At 45.5% G+C, this 20,926-nt stretch overlaps 1 protein-coding gene across 11 annotated transcripts in view; it reads left to right on the top strand.

Moving 5' to 3' along the window:
* The window catches only part of TEAD1 (TEA domain transcription factor 1), a 349,065-nt gene that overhangs the window by 248,972 nt on the left and 79,167 nt on the right, over positions 1–20,926 (top strand). For all 11 annotated transcript variants that reach the window (XM_074997352.1, XM_074997351.1, XM_074997354.1 and 8 more), the window contains one exon: positions 6,014–6,138. In XM_074997352.1, coding sequence (XP_074853453.1) covers positions 6,014–6,138 — 125 coding nt within the window. The remainder of the gene's footprint in view (positions 1–6,013; positions 6,139–20,926) is intronic.

Genomic DNA, 20,926 nt, shown 5'->3' with positions numbered 1-20,926 from the left:
CCTATGCGAAACCTATCGATCACCCAGCCGACACAGCACCCCTCAGTTCTCTTCTTATCGCCCATGGTGGCTGTTCCATTGTTCTAGTAAAGTCCCAGTTGCTATGCTACAACTCCCTAGCTCTTTCTGTGCAAATAGCTGTATAATCATTGTTTTTGGTTTGTTTAGTCTTTGCTGTTCCTGGGGTAGGGAAGGTCTCTCTTCTTCTCCTGACGTTTCCCCTTCTGGGGGTTAAGGGAATGAAAAAAAATCCCAGGGCTTAAAGCAGTCTTCCAACTGCTTAAAATCTTTGCCAGCAATTGACCCTCATGACTCCTGCCTTAATTATTTGGGTGAAACTGGTCAAGCAGATAGTTCTGCAGAGGTTTCAAGCCCTGGAGTCATAAGGAGTGTGACTATCAGCTCCAGCAACTCCTCATGGAGTCAGCACTTCAACTGCCATGGCAAGGCTCCGTACCTCCAACCTTGGTGCTCTGCACGCCATCCTTGGCCCCCAGGAAGGGTTCCTTTCACCCAAAATTTCAGGTGCAGCACCATTCCCACTCTCTAGTACACATCTTCGAGATGCCTGCATTGTCAGCACCGACTCTTGTCGACAACGGCATTCTTGGTGCTGAAGGTACTGGATGCTCCTGATGTCCCTGAGTCCCATGCACTGAGCCCTATCCTCTTGGGCTCCCCCAGAAGTGATCTGGTGCTGGTTGGTTCTTCGTTGATATGTGATACATACTGGGCAGCTCAAGGACTCATAGAAATGATGAGCTTCCTGGTGTGCACTGAGGCCCCTGCCCCTCAACGTCTGTACACAGGTAACTGTTACTTCTGCCTGCACCTCTCTAGGTGCTATTGCCCAGCTCTTTGGGCCCACCTGAGTTCCAGTCAAGCTATCTGAGGAATCACCGTTCCAACTCATGGTGCCAGATGTCTTTGTGGTCTCCTCCATCCCACTCAATGCTAGTCCTGGGCCTCCATTGCAGGCTCTTTAGATTCTGGATCTTTGGCGCACACTGCCTCCTACTCTGATGCTCAGCATTGTGCCTCACCAGTCCTGATGTCGTCTCCTTGATGCTCATCTTTGGGTTCCAGAGTCTGCAGGCTGCACCTCAACTTTGTTCCGGAGCTTGGTCCCATTCCCTGCACCAGTCTGGTTCTTCTACTCACGACCCTCACAGGTTAAACTCTCAACGTCCATGTTCTGTGGTGCCAATTCCTTCTCTCTTGCACTAGTCCCACTCTTGATGCCAGTCCCTGTCTTGGCACTGATCACTATTCATGCCAGTTCTGGTCCCAACTTCGGTCTCATTCTCAATGCCATTCTGCCTCTCGGAACCAGTCCTGCTCTTGTCTCTTGTTCCATTCTCCACTCTGTGATACCTCTTCACACCAATCTTATTCCCAGCACCAGTCGACGACTCCTTTTTCTCTCTCACTGTAACACCACTCTGCTTGACATCATTCTCAGCACCAGTCCAGTTCTCGACACCCTTTACTCCAGCACTGTTCTCAGTCTCGTCATAGCTTTTGCTCACCTCATTAATCCCACTAGACCAGGTGTACCAATCCACTCGTTGGCTACACTCCTCCAGTGGCTGCTCTAGGAACAGCTTCTCTTTGCATTCCCACTCTCCTCCTCCTGCCTCATTCCGTGGCTCTGTAGCATTGGACTCTAGCTGCTCAACCTGGCAAAGCCCTTGCTGGCTCCTACTCAGCTCTTGGAGTTCTCAGTGTCGTGTATGCCAGTGTGTTCCTCCCTGATCAGCACTACCAAGCTCTCATTCAGCTCTTGCACTACCTTTCTGAGTTTCTTATCACCATGGTCTGCACATGCCTTCGGCTGCTGTGGTACATAGCAGCCAGCACTTATGTGGTGCTGTTCGCCAGGCTCCATCTCCACCCTCTCCAGGTGTAGTTGGCCTTGGCATGGATCCTGCCATCTTCAGCACTCTCCATTGGTGGCTGTGTCCACAGAATATCCTTATAGGCATTCCTTTTCATGCTCCTCATCCCACAGTGATGCTGATCTCAGATCTTAGGCTGGGGTGCTTACCTGGGATGTCTCATAACTCAGTTGTGATGGACAGCAAAGAAGCTGTCACTCTAAATGAATGTGTGCAGGCTCCAGGCCATCCACTTTGCTTGTAGAGGTTTTGATGTTTCATACAATGGCCATATATTACATCACTGGATGAGAGGGAGGGCTCACTCTTCCCCTCTTTGCTCATAAGCTCTGCACTTGTGGGAACTCTGCATAGTCCACTCCATTTACCTGAACGTATCCTATCTCCTGGGGGTCCAGAACCAGCTAGCAGACCATCTTAGCTGGAGGGTCTTAAGCCCATGAATGGTCGATCCATGTGTATGTCCTCCATCTGATCGGAAAGGGCTTCCTCTGGTGGACCTCTTCACGTCCCAGAGCAACCTCAGGTTCCCACATTCTGCTTCTTACAAGGCCTGAGCCTGAGCTGCATAGGGGATGTGTTCCTCATTCTGTGAATCCTGGGATTTCTCCGTTTCCTCTTGTGCACAAGACGCTCCTCAAGGTTCTCAGGAGCAAGGTGGACATTATCCTCATAACCCCAGGGTGGGCTCACCAGCACTATTATCCGATGTTGGGATTATGAGGATTATGTCCACCTTACTTCTGCCCGTTCCAGTTCCCCTGATTCTGCACCTCATCACTCAGCACCACGGTCACCTCCACCACTTGGATCTCCAGTCTCTTCACTTCATAGCATGGCAGCTTTGTGGTTGACACCTGCCAAGTAGGCCTACTTGGGACCAGTGTGGTGGATCATCCTGTGCAACCAGAAGACGGCTGTGTGATGGACCTACATGGACAAGCACTTCCAGTTGGCCTGCTGGTGCACTCAGCATGATTTTGTGCCTCTGTTTACCTCTGTCCTGCAGGTGTTAGACTACTCTGTCTCTGAAGCAGCAAGGCCTTACTTCTTCATCCATCATGGTGCACCTGGCAGCTGTATTAGCCATCCACCCTGGGGAAGGCAGGCAGTCTGTGTTTGTGCACCCCATGGTAGGGCACTTCCTTATGGGCATGGACCAATGTCACCTGCAAGTTCACCAGCTGGTCCCAGCTTGGGACCTTATTATGGTCCTCCAAGTATTTTATGGGCTCTCCCTTCAAACCGCTGGCCTTTTGCTCCCTCCACTACCTGTCCTGAAAGTGGACTTCCTGGTGCTGTCACCTATGCCAGAAAGTTATCTGAACTCAGGGCCCTCTTGTCTGATTCCCTGTACACAGTATTCCATAAGGACAAGGGCCAACTTCACCCTCACCCCATGTTTCTGCCTACATTGTATCCTAAACCTCATAGCTCCCAGAGGGAGCAACAGCTGCACTTGATGAGAGACAGGAGCTTGTCTTCTGTATAGACCAGACTAAGCCTTTCCGTAAGACCACACAGCTCTTCATGGCCATTGCCAAGCACATGAGGCGAATCTTGGTTTCATTCAGCACATCTCCTCCTGGATCACATACTGTATACAGGGATGTCACAATCTCATTATAGTCTCCCTGCTGCCTGTGAAGGTGCACTCTGTGCAAATGCAGGCATCCTCATCCACCTTTCTGGCTCATGTGCCGCTCCGTGAGACTTGTCATGGTGCCATGTGGCCCTGTGTGCATACGTTCACATTTCACTGTGCAATTGAACAGCACTCTAGATGAGATGTAGCCTCTTGGGCTGCTATCCCAGAGTCAGCCACGCATTGATTCTGACCTCCCCTCCTGAGTTTAAGTTGGGAATCACCTAACTCAAATAGATATGAGCAAGCCCTCAAAAAAGAATTAAAAATGGTTAGTCACAATTTTAACTGTTGCTTTTCGAGGTGTGTTGCTCATGTCTATTCAAAAGCCACCCTAATGCCCCACTTTCAGAGTGGTCGGAAAGAAGGAACTGAGGGGTGCCGGGTTGGCTGGGTCATCTATAAGCTTCACATACGTGCTACTCCAGAGGGCTCTCCAGCCCACCCAGCTGGCTAGTTGCTGAGAAATCTTTTTGACAGCCATGCATGTATGCGCACACACACACAGCTCAAATAGATACATGAAACTCATCTCGAAGAACAGTTAGAACAGTGAGTAAACATTTTTCCCAATAAGGGCAAATGACAATCTATGATGTCCCTCACCAAACTTCCTCATCCCTTTATTTCTCATTTTGTGGCTGTTCTCAGATCTGTTCATTCTTCTCAACATTATAATTTCCTGCTACAGTTTACTTGAAAGTTACTAGCCATCTTTCTAAGTAACAACTTCCCTTTATAGTACTCTGTTCTGATTTTTTTCTAAATTACATATTGTTCCTCCCAAAGCCAGAAACTATGAGTCATCTTCAACATTTAGCCTTTCACACCTCCTTTTGGAACCTGTTTCCTGCCACTGCTAGAATTTTCAGCATTACTGAAATCAATATTCATGTTTGACTGTTGCAGTTTCCCTATTTATATTGGCTTCACAAGTCTTTGCTATCTGTTTGAGGTGCAGAGTAATTACAGCCGGATTGCCATTCCTGGGAGCAAGACCACGTTACCTGAGTACTCTTTCACTCTTACTGTCTTGTTTTCCATCTCTCTGAATCCACTTCAGAAATGTCATCTTGGTTTTCAGACCTTAGTGGATTATCTCTGACCTACCTTCTGAGTGTCTTCTCTGTCTGTCTCCCCTGGACACTTGCTACACCCCATCTTTATTCTTTCTCCTTCTTTTGTGACTTTCCACAATTTGAAGCGAGAGACAACAGTTATAGTATAAATTTGTGGGAAATCAGTTCTGGTGGTAGATACGTTTCCCCTTAGTGGGTCAAATCCACTGACCCTTAGGTTCACTTTAAGGCATGATTCCTCTCCCTACATTAATTAATTGTATTGCAGTAGTGCTTAAAGGCTCCACTCTGTTAGGCTCTGCACAAACACATAGAAGAGCCCTGCCTTGAAGAGCTTAAATAGACAAGAGTGGGAGGAGGAAAAGGAGAGGAAAGCTCAAGTTCACAGTGCAGGTCATTGGTGAGCCAGGAATAGAAACCAGGTCTCCTGAATCCAATTAGACTGTGCTGCCAGTGAAAATGCTTGTTGTAATACTGCTAAAAGTGTATAATAATCTATTGTATAGTTTAAACAAAGATTATTTAGGGCTTGTCTTCACTTGCCCCCAACTTCGAAGGGGGCATGTTAATCAGCGTGATGAGAGATTACTAATGAAGTGCTGCGGTGAATATGCAGCACTTCATTAGGCTAATTTTCCTCCATGTGTGTAGCCCCAGGCACTTTAAAGTGCCAGTGCTACTTTGAAGTGCCTTTATTCCCCAAAAATTTGGATACGTGCGTGCTGGCACTTCAAAGTTTGACACTTGGAAGTTGCCACAGGGAAAAATTAGCCTAATGAAGTGCTGCATATTCACCACAGCACTTCATTACTAATCTCCCATCACCCTGATTAACATGCCCCCTTTGAAGTTGGGGGTAAGTGTAGATCCAGCCTTAGTGATACACTAACCATATACAGTAAACTCTTTCATATCTGGAAGCCCTGGGACGTTGCCAGATATTCAAATATTCTGGATAGTAGAGAGGTATAAAACTTAAGAAAAACAAGATTAGCTATTAAGAAACAAAAAAAACTACTTTATTTACCAGCGATGGTAGTGCTGTACACTATAAATGTATGCTGTATTTATTTTCACTATACTGTACTTAAGGAAAATGTAACTAAAATTTACATATGGTTAAAATGCCAGTTATTTGAGAGTTCTGCATGATAGAATGCTGGTTAAGAGAGAGCTTACTATAAATCAGGGAAACCGCAGTTTTGCTTCACACTGCCCCATTAGTAATATGATCAGTAAGTTGAATCCCATGTTTCCATGTGATTTACGTTTAACAAATCATAAATCCATTTTGGTTTAGTATTTTTATATAAATCTCAATTATTACAAAGAGCCAATCGTAGTTGAGAAATTGATTGACTCATACATAACAATGATACTTTGTGTTTCAGGGTTTGAGCCTGCATCAGCTCCAGCACCATCAGTTCCCGCCTGGCAGGGTCGATCCATTGGTACAACCAAACTCAGACTGGTGGAATTCTCAGCTTTTCTTGAACAACAGAGAGACCCAGAATCAGTAGGTGTTATCCAGAGAAATGCCCAGTAAACCTAAATAATTCTCTTTGTGGTTACACCTCCTTATTTCTAGTCTTTCTTGTGTGCTTTTCCACTATTGGCACTGATGTCACCATGAGGTTATATTTCTAAAGGCAACTGTGTCAAACATCGATCATTGCACAGTAATATTATTCTGACTACACTACAGTTTTTCCCTTCTCAACCATTTTTGATCAAAGCTATTTTTTATGAAAGCAATGGGCTGCATCACATTTGCCTCCTTTTCACTGAAAGTTCCAGTACACAGCAATGCTCGGGTACCTGTTCCCTAATCCATTGTTTGGTTGCTGATCCAGTCTTCCAGATATACAAAATTACAGTTATTGGGGCCACAGGTCAGACAACCACTTAGGCAAGTTCTTAATTCCTGTTGAAATAAGTCGGTTTTAAGCTTATACTAAGAGCTAAGCTTGTGCTTGGGTTGTTTCTGGGACAGAGACATAATTTAAGGACATGCTTAAAATTCGGCATGTGGTTAAGTGCTTTGTTAAACCAAGGCTTTTTTGGTTTGGGGAAAAATTTCTCTAGATTCCGAGAATAGAGCCTAATCACTTCTGTTGCTTGCAGTTTGAGTCTCTGGAAGAGTATCATGTCACTGAGTCACCTAGTTTATCTTTTTCTAAGGAACAGCCATTTGAACACTAAGTTTTTGCCACAAACCAATGCTGATGAACCTTCCTAACCTAATTTCATTTTAAATCTATTTTAAATTTCTGATTCAGTTGAATAGAGCAAGAACAGTCAAGTAGTTTGTACAACTTACCTGTTTAAAGATCTGTAAGCAGTGCTTGTTTTGACTTCAGTCTGTGTCTCAGGGCCAAATTCAATATTAAAGTCTAGCTTCTGCACTGCAAAATTTTAGACAAGTCTATCAAGCTGCATGTAATATTTCTTATTTAAGCAAATAATTAGTGAGTTCATTTAATGAAGACTCTCCTAATATTAATCACTGTGTTGCATATTTGCCCTGAAAATATGTCAGCTGAACTCTCCTACTACATAAACAACAAGAAGTCCTGTGGCATCTTATAGACTAACAGATATTTTGGAGCATACACTTTCATGGGCAAAGACCCACTTCATCACAAAATACCAACAATCAAAAGAACGTGTGTCAGTTTTCAGTGGAAAAGCATGTTGTTAAGCCTGAGAATTTTTATTGAGAATGTGGGATAGACAGTTCTTAAGAATGCTGGTAAAATACAATAGTTAGGAGTAGAGCAAAGCTATGTCACATGCTGTTTGTAATTTTGTTCTGGAAACCATAGAATTTATGGGCTCTAGCTAGGTGATGTTGTCAAGGGAGTATTTACACTGTGTAATGGTGATCAGAAACATAGTATGACAGCCTTACATCAGAGGAATCCTTAAAAGAGAGAAACATTAAACTGAAAAATGCAATATATTCCAGCAGCACAGATACTAAAATATATGGTCATAGGTTTAGTTGCTAATTGTCATTAACAATTAGAATAATTGGAGTGTCTGTGATGAGAGACAGGGACAGTTCCACCTGTCTATATCCAAAGTAACTCTTCTAGCTTCTGTATAATTACACTATTGCTACTGCAGCAATGGCTGGAGCCCCTGTCCCTTATGAATCACTGCTGGAGCACTGCATGGCCCACTCCAGATGGCTCTGAGGACTGATGGGGGGAGAGAGGGAAGGTGACTGCAAGTGGGCTGGCTGTCTCTAAACCAGTCCCTTCTGGGAGTGCTGATCAGGCCCCCCACAAACACCCTGTCACTCCCTTGGCTCTACTTCAAACAGGATTTGCTTCATGGAATGCCTTGGATCTTTGTCATCCAAGAGGTCAGTGCAGATTATCACATCAGTCCTTTCTTTGCTTAGAGACTATGAACTCAGTGGAATTATTCCAACAGCATAATTTACACTTCATATTTTGTTTTTCTTAAATATATAGAGTTACAATATCTGTAGGCCCCATTTTGCACTCTGAGCTTTTCTACTATAAATTAAAACCATACAGAAGAACTGCCCGTAACTGTAACAGCTTACTCCTCTCCTCAAGAACTTGGGAAAAGAGGTGCCTCTAGCAGCATACCCCAAAAATGGATATACCCCGGCTCTGAAATACCAAGGGTGAACTAGTGTTCCAGGGTCATTGAGCCTTCACAGCCAGCGTACAGCCAGCTGACTTCTTTTGTGGTTCTATGGAATGAGGACAAAGGCTAATTCACAGGTAACAAGGCCTTTATTAAAACCAAATATGTGGAATTCCACCTGAAAGTGTAATGGGACCCCAGAGCACTGGTGGTAAAGTACTCTGGCTTCCAGTGTGTCAGTGCAGTGCGCCATTCTACACTAGCTTCAGCTTCTGCAGCTCTCTTGGCTGCAGCAGTTCTCTGGGGATCTGAGATCCACCACCACTCCCAGCTTGCAAGCCTGTTTTGCAAATGATGGTCACATTCTCCCAATGAAGGATGCTGACAGAACCACAGTATTTTCAGCCACCCCAGCAATCCGCCAACTTGATGCCAGCCTCACACAGACTCCCAGATTAAGTCTGTACTCGAGAGGTTTTTTTTTTCAACAAAACCCACAGAGCAGCCACACGATGATGGCGTTCTGTTGATAAAATGTGACACTTCTGTTGATATTGTTCTGCCATTCCCCTAGGAGGCAGAACTTCTCTCTCGACAGATCTCTGTCAACAGAAAGCCAGTGTGGATGTTCTGTGCGGCCACAGGAAAGTCCTCCATTGCACCAGCCAGCTGCCCCAGCGAGTGCCAGGTCCACAGCAAGCAGAGCTGTATGCTCCTTGCCTCCGCCCATTCTTAAAGCTGCAGGGACCCCCAGAAATCCCTGGCAGGAAGCTAAGACCCAGGAAACAGCCCAGCAGCACGCTGTCTGATCAGCGCTCCCAAAACCGTGTATTTTAGCTGAGCCAAGTGACATGGCAGCTAGCCAGCCAGCACGCAACCCCCCTTGTGCCTGGGCCCTCTAGGGACCAGCTGAGGGGCTTTCAGGAGACCCTCCACCAGGGCACAAAACGCCAGGCCCCATCCTGGACCAGGCCTGAGATACAGGACCTTCTGGCTATTTGAGGCGAGGAGCACACCCTCTTGGACCCCGCAGCCAAGAGGAAGACTGCCCCTGCTTACACCTGGTGCACCCCTTGAGCCCCTGATCCCACTCCCTGAAGGTTCCCCTTGAGTGGGACACCCCTCTCCCCCCTCCATGCAGGGCCTGCAGCCTGAGAGTACCTAATTGAGGACACCCTGACAGTGGATTTACCCATGCCAAACTGTTTCACAAGGGAGTGGTAGCTGTCAGGGGTGACAAGCTTCCCTAAGGCGATGGTGACTTGCTTCTCCACAGGGGTGACAAGCCATAGCTGGGTGTCCTGGCTGCGGAGGTCGGGGCAAGCCAGACACAGAGCTCTAGAAAGGCGTCCTTCTACATGCAGAAGTTCTGGAGTCACTGCTGGTCATCCCACTGCCCCATGATGAACTATTGCTGTGCCTCCAGACCCACCGAGGGGGTGAGTGCAGCTGGGTCCATGTAGCAGTCACAGAGTGCTCCTTGGAGCTGGTGCGAGGCTCACTCTCCCAGAGGAAGAGGAGGATGGCCATGATGAGGTGTAGCAGAAGTTGAAGCAGCCATGTGTGGGGCCAGCGGAAGCCTGGGGGCTGCTCTGGTGCCATGGCTAACTGGAAAGTGCTAGTGTCTCTCTCAGCAAGTGTGTGAGCGCTGCTGGAGCAGCTGTGCTGTCCCTCCACAAAGTAGGCAAGCCTCAGCATGGGCAGGGAACAGGCAGTGGGGGCTGTGAGGGGAACGCTTTAAAGGGTCTTTTGGGGGCTCCTGGAAAGACTTGCCAGCCATATAACCCTGTCTGTGGGGTTTCAGGTGGCTGATCTGTGGAGAGGGCAGCCAGGCGCTTTGCAATCTGGTGGCAATCGGTCACCCAAAGTTTTGTTAGAAGATCTCTTCTAACAGTAAATTCTCTTGAAAGATCGCTTTAATGTAGACATAGCCACAGAAAAAGGACTCTCATTCAAGCCCCAGTTCTATCTAAATATTGAGTAATGTGCTCCATGTTTTGTCTGGCTCAGGTGTCCTAAAGCTGGGTTTCATACCTAATGCCATACAGACAACTCTTCATCGGTTCCTTCCAGGGGCCTCATATTCACACTGCACAGGAAGGTGTCATTGTAGAACCTTCCAAACCCACATGAGACAATCTTTGGAACAGAGAACAGTTGGTCACAACTGTCCTTTGGGCTTCCTCACTGAGATCGGAGCAGGGCCGCTCCAAAGCAGCTCCAGCTCCCCTTTCTAGATTTTCAAATGAATGAACAAAAATGTCCACAGTTAATGGTGTCAGTGGGGACTACCATATTTCTAGCAGAAGTCAAAATCATAATATGACATCTATCAACCTAATTGTTTTACATCGCTGCAAGTATTTATGTGGGTTCTTAAGAAAACATTTTCTTAAGAAGTTCCCAATAAAGAAAGATATGATCTGTGGCAGACTGCTGCCTGAGGGCTACAGAATCCTGCACCTTTTGGAAAGCCAGGCAGGTATACTGGCTGCTGGGGAAATGCTTTCCTGTTTCCCAATCAAGGCAGACAGCTGCGGGCCTCATTAACCATTAGCCACAGCTGAGTCTAATCAGCAGTCAGGGTCAGCTGAGGCTCTGCACTCCTTATAAAAGGTTCCCCCTGCCTGGTTGTGGGGAGCGGGGGAAGGAAGGTTTAGGAAGGTGAACTGGAGGAGCAGTGTGTGAGTCAGAGTGAGAGAGAAGATACCATGGGGAAGCAGTGGGTAAAGTGGCCCAGGGTGAGGTTGCTACATTGAGGCAGGGGTGCAGGCCCTGCCAGTTGCCTGTTGTCCTCTTAGGAACCCTGGACTGGAGTCCAAGGTAGAGGGTGGGTCTGGACTCCCTGCACCCTTCCCCAGAGGGTTTCTTCACTGGATCAGGCATGGGCCTGCAAGGGGGACTGGCTTTATCCTCCCTATTTGGGACTTGTCTATGATGTGTCTAAAGCAGAGACACCTGCCTCTGGAAAGGCCTGGGCAGATAAGGGGTCTCTGTGAGTCTCTGAGGCACAACAGAGAACTGCCAGGAAGTGCAGGGACCCACAGGGGCTGACAAGGGAAATTGTCACAGATCTTACAGATTTCATCTTCATACAGCTGTGGAAGATTACAGCATAGAAGTTGGTGGTTTATTCACTGTATCTCTTGCATATTAGTGATTTATTGGCTCTGGCTTTTACAGAATCAGAAATGTTGCACATATCACAAATAATTGTAGGACAAATTTAAGTCATTTGGAAAATAGTATGTGATTGTGACTGAAAAACTGCATCATAATACACAGGCACAGTGGCAGAGTTAAATGCATTTTCTTTCCTAGTGGGTAAAACCATCTCATTGAAAGATCCTCTTCATCTAATTTCATAATGGGTTATTAGTAGTCTACATTAACATGTAATTAGTTTTAAAGATATGTATCAAAATTTGGAAAACACATCTGCTTTTATAGTGTCCATCATTTGTATCTCTAGGCCACCTTACAGTTTCAGAAAAAGAATAATAGGGCAGTTTACCGACTAAGTGAACTTTGCTCTCTTGCTGCGGAACAGGGCAGCTTTAACCAAATATGTTTTTGCCAGATTATATGTGCTCTCCCGTCAAATCGCTGAAGTAAGATGAGTGAAGTGATTAGATTTGCAACATTATTAGTTACTAAGGGTCAAAACATACTGCTTTGGCAAATGTGGGTGTCAAAAAGTCATGTCATAGATATTATTTTTATATGCAGTAGCTCAGCATGCAGCCCATTGCACTAGTACCATGCATGTGAGACTTAAGGTAAGCAGAGGCCTCAGAGCTCTCATTTTCCAGGCAGGTGCAGACTCCTGGGGGACTGAAACACATACACTTGTATTGCAGAGAAAAGTTGACTTCAGTGGAAAAACACTGGTGTAGAAAATCTAGATGAATATCACGTAGTTGTTTTTGGAGTATCTTAATATCTTTAAGAACTCCTGCTATGTAGGGTAAGAATCCCACAAACATTTACCTTTGGGAGTGCCTTGCTAGGGGAGCCCACATTTTTGATGCAAAACATTTACGTGGCTCGAGTACTTGAGTAGCAGTAATATGAAACTTCTTGTTTGTTTTGCAAAAGTAAGGCATGAAAAGGGTAAATTTCTTGTCAGTCATAAACCACAGCTCATATCATTCTCTTGTCCCATGTGGTAATTTCCTTTCATTTCTACCCTATTCAAATTTCACACTTAATCTCAGAGTTTGAATGTTCGACTGCGTGTGTTGGATGGGGAATCATTGGCTATAGGAAAGGATTCAGAAGGCAAATAGGTAGGAGCAACGGGACAAAAATCTGTGAGGGGAGTAACAGTGGAAGATTGGAAGGAGAGAAGATAGAAGGAAGCCAGACAGACAGTTTGAGGGAAGAAGAGGGGGAGTATAGGGTGACCTGGGGGAAGTGGTGTAAGAGAGTGATGGGAGCAGTGTGTGGGGAGAGCAGAGCAGAGCAGATTGGCTGTGCACAAGTCACAGTTAGCTGCTTGGCTCGTAAGTAGAATGTCAGCACTTTTACCCAGCAGAGGAGAAGGATGAAGAGGAGGTTGGCCAGGAACTTCCCAGTCAACCAGGAAGGCCAGGTTTGATGTAATAAAAGGTTGGTGCTATTCTGCTTTGCTTGTCCAGCTGTTCCAGAAGTGTCATTCTGGCAGTTTCACTAACTTTGTCCTGTCCTCATGGGCAATGCAGGTGATTTGAGGATGACTGATAGTTTATTACAGATTGAATCTCTGTAGTCTGGCACCCTCGGGACCTGACCATTGCTGAACAAGAGAATTTACCCGCCCCATGGGAGGTCAGTATTGTCCAACAACATTGCTGACGCTTCCACTGCTTACTGGGCTCTTAGAAGACATTTAGGAGTAAATTACATCTAAATAACAGCAGAGAACACAGAGTCAGTCCTGGTGGCTGTAAACAAACTTTATGGGGCCACGAGAAACTTAGCCACACTCATGGTTGTCCAGCAAACAAAAATCATGGCAGATTACAGATGTTGCTGGACAAGAGAGTGCTGGGCTAGGGAGCTTCAGTATGTGTTTACAACTTGCTTTGATTCTGTGGATCTTGATAAAAACAGTTTTATGCAGAATAGTCCAAGACTATGGAACAGTTTCCCAAGGGCAAAGGTGGAGCATTGCCGACTTAATGACACACTAGAACTCTTAAGGTTTAGCAAGGAATGCAACAGATAAATCTTACTCTAGATTTGTTATTTATCAAATGGATTACTGACGTTTATTAGTAGAAAACAGGCACCCTCACATAAGCAATTGCTTCCTTACGCCCTATCTACCTGAGCAGCATCCCTGGACTTCCATGACTGTGGTGTATCCACACAGCATTGCAGGTTTAGGGGTCTTAGATGTCTGGGGTCTTTCCATTGGTAATAAATGTTTAAACATATATGAACCTATAAATATCAGGCAATTTTATTAATTTAAAGATGGTATTCTAAAACATTTCAAACCTGCTCCAAAGAACTCTGTCCCTTGGAGGACTCTCTCCTAGTCACAGAATTATGCCATTTAAAGGTGAAATTTTAAAAAGCAAAAACCTTCGTCAAATTATAGAATGGAAATAGCCTCAATTTAACTTTTGGTATTTTTGGAAATTGTAATGTAGAATGTAGGATGCCACACTTGCAAGATCTATTAATATTGACTCTGCAGCTAAGTGTGAATAAAATGACTCCCATTTTACTGTGAAAACATTTAAAAGACATGCCAAGTTCCTGCTGCATTTTCTTCCAAATGCTGTGGTTGTTTATTAATTTGGTTCTACTTTGAGTGTTCACTGATATCTGAGTTAGGTGTGCCCATATGCATGACTGTCAGAAAGTTTACCCTAGCAACTAGCCAGCTGAGTTGGCTGTGGAGCCCACTGGAGCGGCGCCTATGCAAAGCCTATAGATGACCCAGTCAATCCGACACCTCGTCAGTTCTCTTCTTATTGCCCGTGGTGGCTTTTCCATTCTTTCAGTGAAGTATCTGTTGCTATACCACAGCTCCCTCGCTCTTTCTGTGCAAATAGTTGAAAATATCTGGGGTTAGAATAACCATTGTTTTTCGTTCAGGTCATCTTTGCTCTTCCTGTGGTAGGGAAGGTCTCTCCTCTTCTACCATTTCCTCTCCTGGAGCTCTCAATATAAAACATCCTGGGGCTTGAAGCAGTGCTCCGAATTCTTTAAGTCTGTGCCAGCAAGCAAACCTCAAAACTCCTGACTTTGTTGTCTGGGTGAGGTTCATCAAATAGGTAAGTGCCGCATCTGCAGGGATTTCAAGGGATGCTTGATGCCACTTTTGGCTCTGGCAACTCTTCATGGAGTTCAACCACTTCAACCACTGTGGCAAGGTTCCACACCTCAGACCTCAGTGCGCAGCAGCACTCAGTCCTTGGCTCCACGTGCCGCTTGGGAAGGGCTCCACGTGCCCAAAGCTGCCAGTGCAGTACCATTCCCCCTCTCCAGTGCTCCCCTCCCCCCAAGATTCTCAAGTTGTTGGCACCGACTCCGTTGACAGCTGCATCCTCAGCAAAGACTATCTTTGGGGCCTGTGATTCTGATGCCCCTGTGTCCCATACACTGAGCCACATCCTCGTGAGCTCTCCCAGAGTTGATCCAGTGCCTGTTGGTACTTCATCGATGGCTGATGAGCTCCCTGGTGCTCCTTGAGGCCACTACCCCTTCACATACGTCCAGAGGTAAGCCTTCACTTCTGCGTGCACCTGAACAGCCCTGGTCCCTCTGTCAACACTGGTCCCCATCTCAGCACTGGTCTCGATCGCAATCCCAATGCTAACGTCACTCTCAACACTGTTCTGCCTCTTGGCACCAGTTCCATTTTCTATACTGATCCTGTTCTTCATGCCATGATATTGCTCGGCACCACTCTTGTTCCTGGTGCTGGTCAACTTTTCCTTTTCCTCCAGCTCCTCCCCAGATGAAGCTGTAGCAGGTGCATTGGTCTTGGGGCCTCTGCCCACTGATTACAGGAAACTCAAGGAGCTTCTCCCCCATGTGGCCACCAGCCTTAATCTTCTAGTGGAGGAAGTTACTGAGTCTGTTGACCCCACTTATGATGTTCTAATCACGGAAGGTCCATTCAGTGTGGCCCTTCCCTTTAATAAAGCTATCATGACTCCTGCCTCTACTGTTTGGCAGATACTGGCATCTATCTCTTCCCACCTCCCCCACCCCCGATGTCCCCTGGCAGCTTGTGGGGTAGAACTCAAGTATTCCATGGTAGTAAAAGGCTATGGGTACCCGTGTATCTGTCTACCATCTTGCTTCTTGGTAGTGGATACTGTGAATGAGGTAGTGCCAAGGCCAGGAGGCTCCATCCCTTAAGTCCTAAGATGCCAAGTGCCTAGACCTCTTTGTTCAAAAGGTCTGTTCAGCTGGGAGCCTCATGCTTTGGGTGGCTAACCATTTGGTTGTCCTTAGCTGCTATAACTAAGACTCCTGGGCTATGGCTCTCAGGTTTAAAAATGCCCTCCCTGTTTAAAAAGGCCTTTATATATGCAGGCAAGGTGGTATCTTGTACCAGCCTGCAGGCAACCCTGAATGTGGGTGACTATGCAGCCCACTCCATTGCCTCCAGCATAGCCATGTGCTGGGTGGCTTGGCTGGGCCATCGGGGCTCCTCCCAAGAGAACAAACAAACCATCCAGGACCTCTCTTTCAATTGCCAGGGGTTGTTCACTCAAGAGGCCGACACCTGCCTCCACAGCGTCAATGACTCACATTGCCGTGACAGCCTTAGGCATGCATATACCTGCTACACAGCAGAAGCACTTTAAGCCACAGCCCCATCAGCATCAGTCCAGGCCCTTCCGTCCTCATGGGTGCTCAGACTTCTGTCCATGAAAGGACCATTACTCCCACTACCATCCTCCCTGGCAACAGTGTGGGGCTGGTCATGGTGAATCAAAATCCTCATCAAAGTTCTCCTTTTGATGGTGTGCTTGAGATTGGGGTACCTGCACCAGTGGGTCCTGCCTTACCCTTTCTAAACAGACTCTGTCCCATCCTCCAGGCCAGGACAGCCATCACATTGGTCACGGGGTCCTCAGGACTATTTTTTTGAGATCCACTCCACTCCACTCCAACCCAACCCAACCCAACCCAACCCAACCCAACCTCAACCATCCCTCATCTGAGACCCTTCTCAGAAGCAGCTCCTCCTCACAGAAGTTCATTCACTCCTAAACTTGGGGGCTGGTGAAAGAGGTGCCCCCTCAGTACAGGGGCAGGTGTTTCTACTCCTGCTATTCCCTAGTTTCAAGGCAAACAGAGGATTGTGAGCCATCTTGGACATCTGGGAACTCAACAAGTTCATGGTGTCTCACAAGTGGCATCTCTGGGCATCTTTCTGAACCTGGGGGATTGGTACTCTGCTCTCAACATAAAGTATGTTTACTTCCACATTTTCATCCATCCGTCCTACTGCTGGCACCTCTGGTTCACAGTAGGCCAACTACACCTTCAATTCACAGCCCTCCCCTTTGGGCTCTCCATAGCCCCAGGATGTTTACCAAATATATGGCAGTGGCATTTGCCTTCCTCCTCTGTCAAGGGGTCCAGGTTTACCTGTACCTGGACTCCTAACCCTAACGCTGGAGAATGCCTGGTAGTAATCAGGAAAGCGAAAGCACAGTTGGAACTGCAGCTGACAAGGGATGTGAAGGGTAACAAGAAGGGTTTCCACAGGCATATCAACAATAAGAGGGCTATCAGGGACTGTTATTGTGTGGGGCTGTTACTGAATGAGAGAGGTAACTTAGCGACAGATGATGCAAGAAAAGCTGAAGTACTCCATGCTTTTTTTGCCTCAGTCTTCAAGGGCAAGGACAGCTCCCACAATACAGTTCTAGACAGTGAAGTATGGGAAGGTGGAGGGCAGCCCTCATTATGGAAGGAATGACTTAAGAGCTACTTAGAAAAACTAGATGAACACAAATCCATGGTTCTGGAGTTAATACACCTAAAGGTACTGAGGGAATTGGCAGATGTCAGTGCCAAGGCTTTGGCCTTTATGTTAGAAGACTCTTGGAGATCGGGAGAGATGCCGGATGATTGGAAAAGGCAAATGTTGTGCCCATCTTCAAAAAAGGAAAGAAGGACAATCCAGAGAACTATAGACCAGTCAGCCTTACCTCAGTCCCTGGGAAAATAATGGAGGGAATCCTCAAGGAATCCATTTTGGAGCACTTGGAAGAGGGGAAAGTGATCAAAGTAGTCGACATGGATTCACGAAGGACAAATTGTGCCTGACTAATCCAATTAGCTTCTATGATGAGGTAACAGGCTCTGTGGACATGGGGAAGTCGGTGGATGTGATATAACTTGACTTCAGCTTAGCTTTTGATACAGTCTCCCACAACATTCTTGCCCATAAGTTAAGGAAGTATGGATTGAATCCATGGACTATAAGATGGAGAGAAAGCTGGCTTGATGGTCATGCCCAGTGGGTAGTGGTTAATGGCTCAATATCTGGATGGGGGTTGGTTTCGAGTGGAGTGCCCCAGCGTTCGGTTTTGGAGCTGGTGTTGTCCTACATCTTTATTAATGACCTGGATGAGGGACTGGATTGAACCCTCAGCAAGTTTGCGGGTGACACCAAACTTGGGGGAAAGGTAGATATGTTGGAGTGTAGAGATGGGATCCAGAGTGACCTGAATAAATTGGAGGATTGAGCCAAAGAAATCTGATGTAGTTCAACAAGGAGAAAAGTAGAGTCCTGCACTTAGGATGGAAAAATCCCAGGCATTATTATAGGCTGGGGACTGAATGGCTAAGCAGCAGTACAGTGGAAAGGGACCTAGGGATTGTGATGGATGAAAGAGTGGATATGTATAAACAGTGTGCCCTTGTAGCCAAGAAGGCTAACGGCATATTGGGGTACGTTAGGAGGAGCATTTCAGGCAGATCTAGAGAAACTGTTGTTCCTCACCATTCAGCACTGATGAGGCCACTTCTGGAGTACTATGTCCAGTTTCCCGCCCCCCAGTATAGAAAGGATGTGGATGTGCTGGAGCAGGTTCAGCCCAGGGCAACAAAAATGATTAAGGGACTGGAGTACATGACCTATGAGCAGAGGCTGAGGAATATGGGTTTATTTAATTTGCAGAAGAGAAGAGTGAGGGGTGATTTAATAGCAGCCTTCAACTTCCTGAAGGGGAGCTCAAAGGAGGATGGAGAGAAGCTGTTCTCAGTGGTGACAGAGGGCAGAATGAGGAATGATGGTCTGAAGTTACAGAAGAAGAGGAGTAGATTAGATATCAGGAAAAACTACCTCACCAGGAGGGTGGTGAAGCACTGGAATGCGTTGCCTAGAGAGGTGATGGAGTCTCCATCCCTAGACATTTTTAAGTCCCGGCTTGACAAAGTCGTGGCTGGGATGACTTGGTTGAGGTTGATCCTGCTTGAACAGGGGGCTGGACTTGGTGACCTGTCTCTGCCAGTCACAGGATTCTATGCTTCTATGATTGGATAATATGCATGTGCAGCTGTGTTTCAGCAAATTGGAATACTGGCTTGTGGGGTGATGAAAGTATTGAGTAGCTACATATTTCAGAAATGGTAGGTGAGTAAAATGGGCAGTATTTTGTAAAAAAAATACTTAAGTAAAAGTACAAGTTCCATGAAAATAAATGACTCGAATAAAGTACAAATCCTGAAAAAATGTACTTGGGCAGTGTAACGAAGTATTTCTGTTTAGTTACTTTACAGCTCTGGACATGTGCCTCTCCAGGAGAATTCTCATGCTGCCAGGTGGTCCTCTGTGCATACCTTCATGTCTCATTATGCAATTGTGCAACAATCTAGGCAAGAGGCAGCCTTCAGGGCTGCTGTCCTAGAATCAGCCACACTTTGAGATGTGTTGCCTATATCTATTTGAAACCCACCCTCCTGTCCACTGTCAGAGTGGTTGGCAAGAAGGAAATGAGGGGCTGCTGGGTTGACTGGGTCATCTATAGGCTTTGCATAGGTGCCACTCCATGGGACTCCCCAGCCAACCCAGCTGACTAGTTGCTAGGAAAAGCTTTCTGACAGCCATGCCGGTGCATGTACACCTAACACAAATAGGTATGAGCAACACATCTCAAAGAATAACAGTTACAATGGTGAGAAACCATTTTTTATCCTTTATCCGTACAAACTATAGAATTTCACCCCATGTCTTCAAACACTAGACACTTTGTAAAAGAAAGTATCTCTTCTTAACTGTGTTCCAACCCTTTATATTTGAAACCTCAGCAAATTAAATGGTCATATTTACCATTCTTTCACTGTCAGCCTGAGATGTGTGTACTCAGGTGCTTTGTGGTTTCATTATAACACTTCCTGGGAAGTTCAGAACAACTTGGTTAAACAAAGTAAATGTGTTCTCTAAGAAGTAAAAGTTGAATTCTCTGACAGACTGGAGAACACTTAAGTTATTGTTTACCATACAGTTGTTGATAAAATGCCAGACTCAAAAAGTTATTAGAATTTCAATACAGCGGATCTTCTCCTAAATATATTTTACCTGTCCCATTCTTCAGTTGTAGTTCAAAGGGATCTGATTAAGTAGCTGTTGGTCACGCTACCTCTAAATTTTTCCCCCTCTTCTTCTAAGCATCCACCTGTGACTACTGGTTGCACAGCAAATTCACGCACTTGAAACATTTTACATGTAAAATCATTTACAGCTACAAAGAAGAGCAAATTTTCAAATTTAATCCACCTAGCCATAATGTGGGGGGTAATAGTATTAGGTACAAAATTCTGAATTTGTTTAACAAAATAGAGCGGGGGAGGAATATAATCTTAATGGAAATTGTCTATATAGTTTTTATTTCTGGGTTTGTTTTTCTGAATAAAACTTTTGCATTTAAACATTTCCCTGCTGTATTGTGAGTCCACAAAGCACTGTGCATGAGAGCCACAAAGCGAAACTGATGGAAATGGATCAGAAAAGTGAAAGTGCTTGCCTTTTCTCTTTGTGCAAATGCAATAAATTACAAAAAGTTAAGCAAATTACTTAAGATGTCAAAAGCCCTACATTTTAAAAAAACTTTCACTTTTAACTGGATAATATATTACCAAAGCTAAGACATTTTCTCATCTCGTCTTGCAAACAAATCTTGTACTCTTGTATTCTTGATAGGCAGCATATCAAAGATGTCAACATTTTGGTAAAATAAAACTCCTTGTTTCACATCTTTCTTACATCAAAAGAATTGCAAGTAAACAAATTTGGATGGATTGATTTTTTTGAAAATGATTTTTGTGTGGTAAACACTAGATTCAAGTTCATATTAATATAAAGTTGAATTAAATACACAAAAATATCACTTCTGTTGACGTATGTGGTGACTAAGCCTCTGCCCTGTGGAATGAACATATGTAATGCTCTAAAATTTTCAAACTTGGGTGTCTGTATTTAGATGCCTAAATTAAACTGCCCTGATTTTTTTCAGGGGTGCTCAGAACTGAAATTTCACATTGATTTAGTATTTATGTAGACCCCAGTCCTGAAACTGGCTATTTGATAGCAGACACCTCTGGCTGCATGGGGACCCCTTGGCTTCAAAGGGAGAGTAGGTGGACTGTGCAGGTGGACTGCATCCACCTTTGCAGGATTGTAAGTGTTTAAACTTAGTTGCCCAGTATGCAGAGAT

The sequence above is a fragment of the Carettochelys insculpta genome, chromosome 6, assembly GCF_033958435.1.
Source record: "Carettochelys insculpta isolate YL-2023 chromosome 6, ASM3395843v1, whole genome shotgun sequence".
Lineage (NCBI taxonomy): Eukaryota > Metazoa > Chordata > Testudines > Carettochelyidae > Carettochelys > Carettochelys insculpta.
Note: the sequence above shows the minus strand (reverse complement) of the source record. Positions and strands in the feature narration are given on the sequence as shown.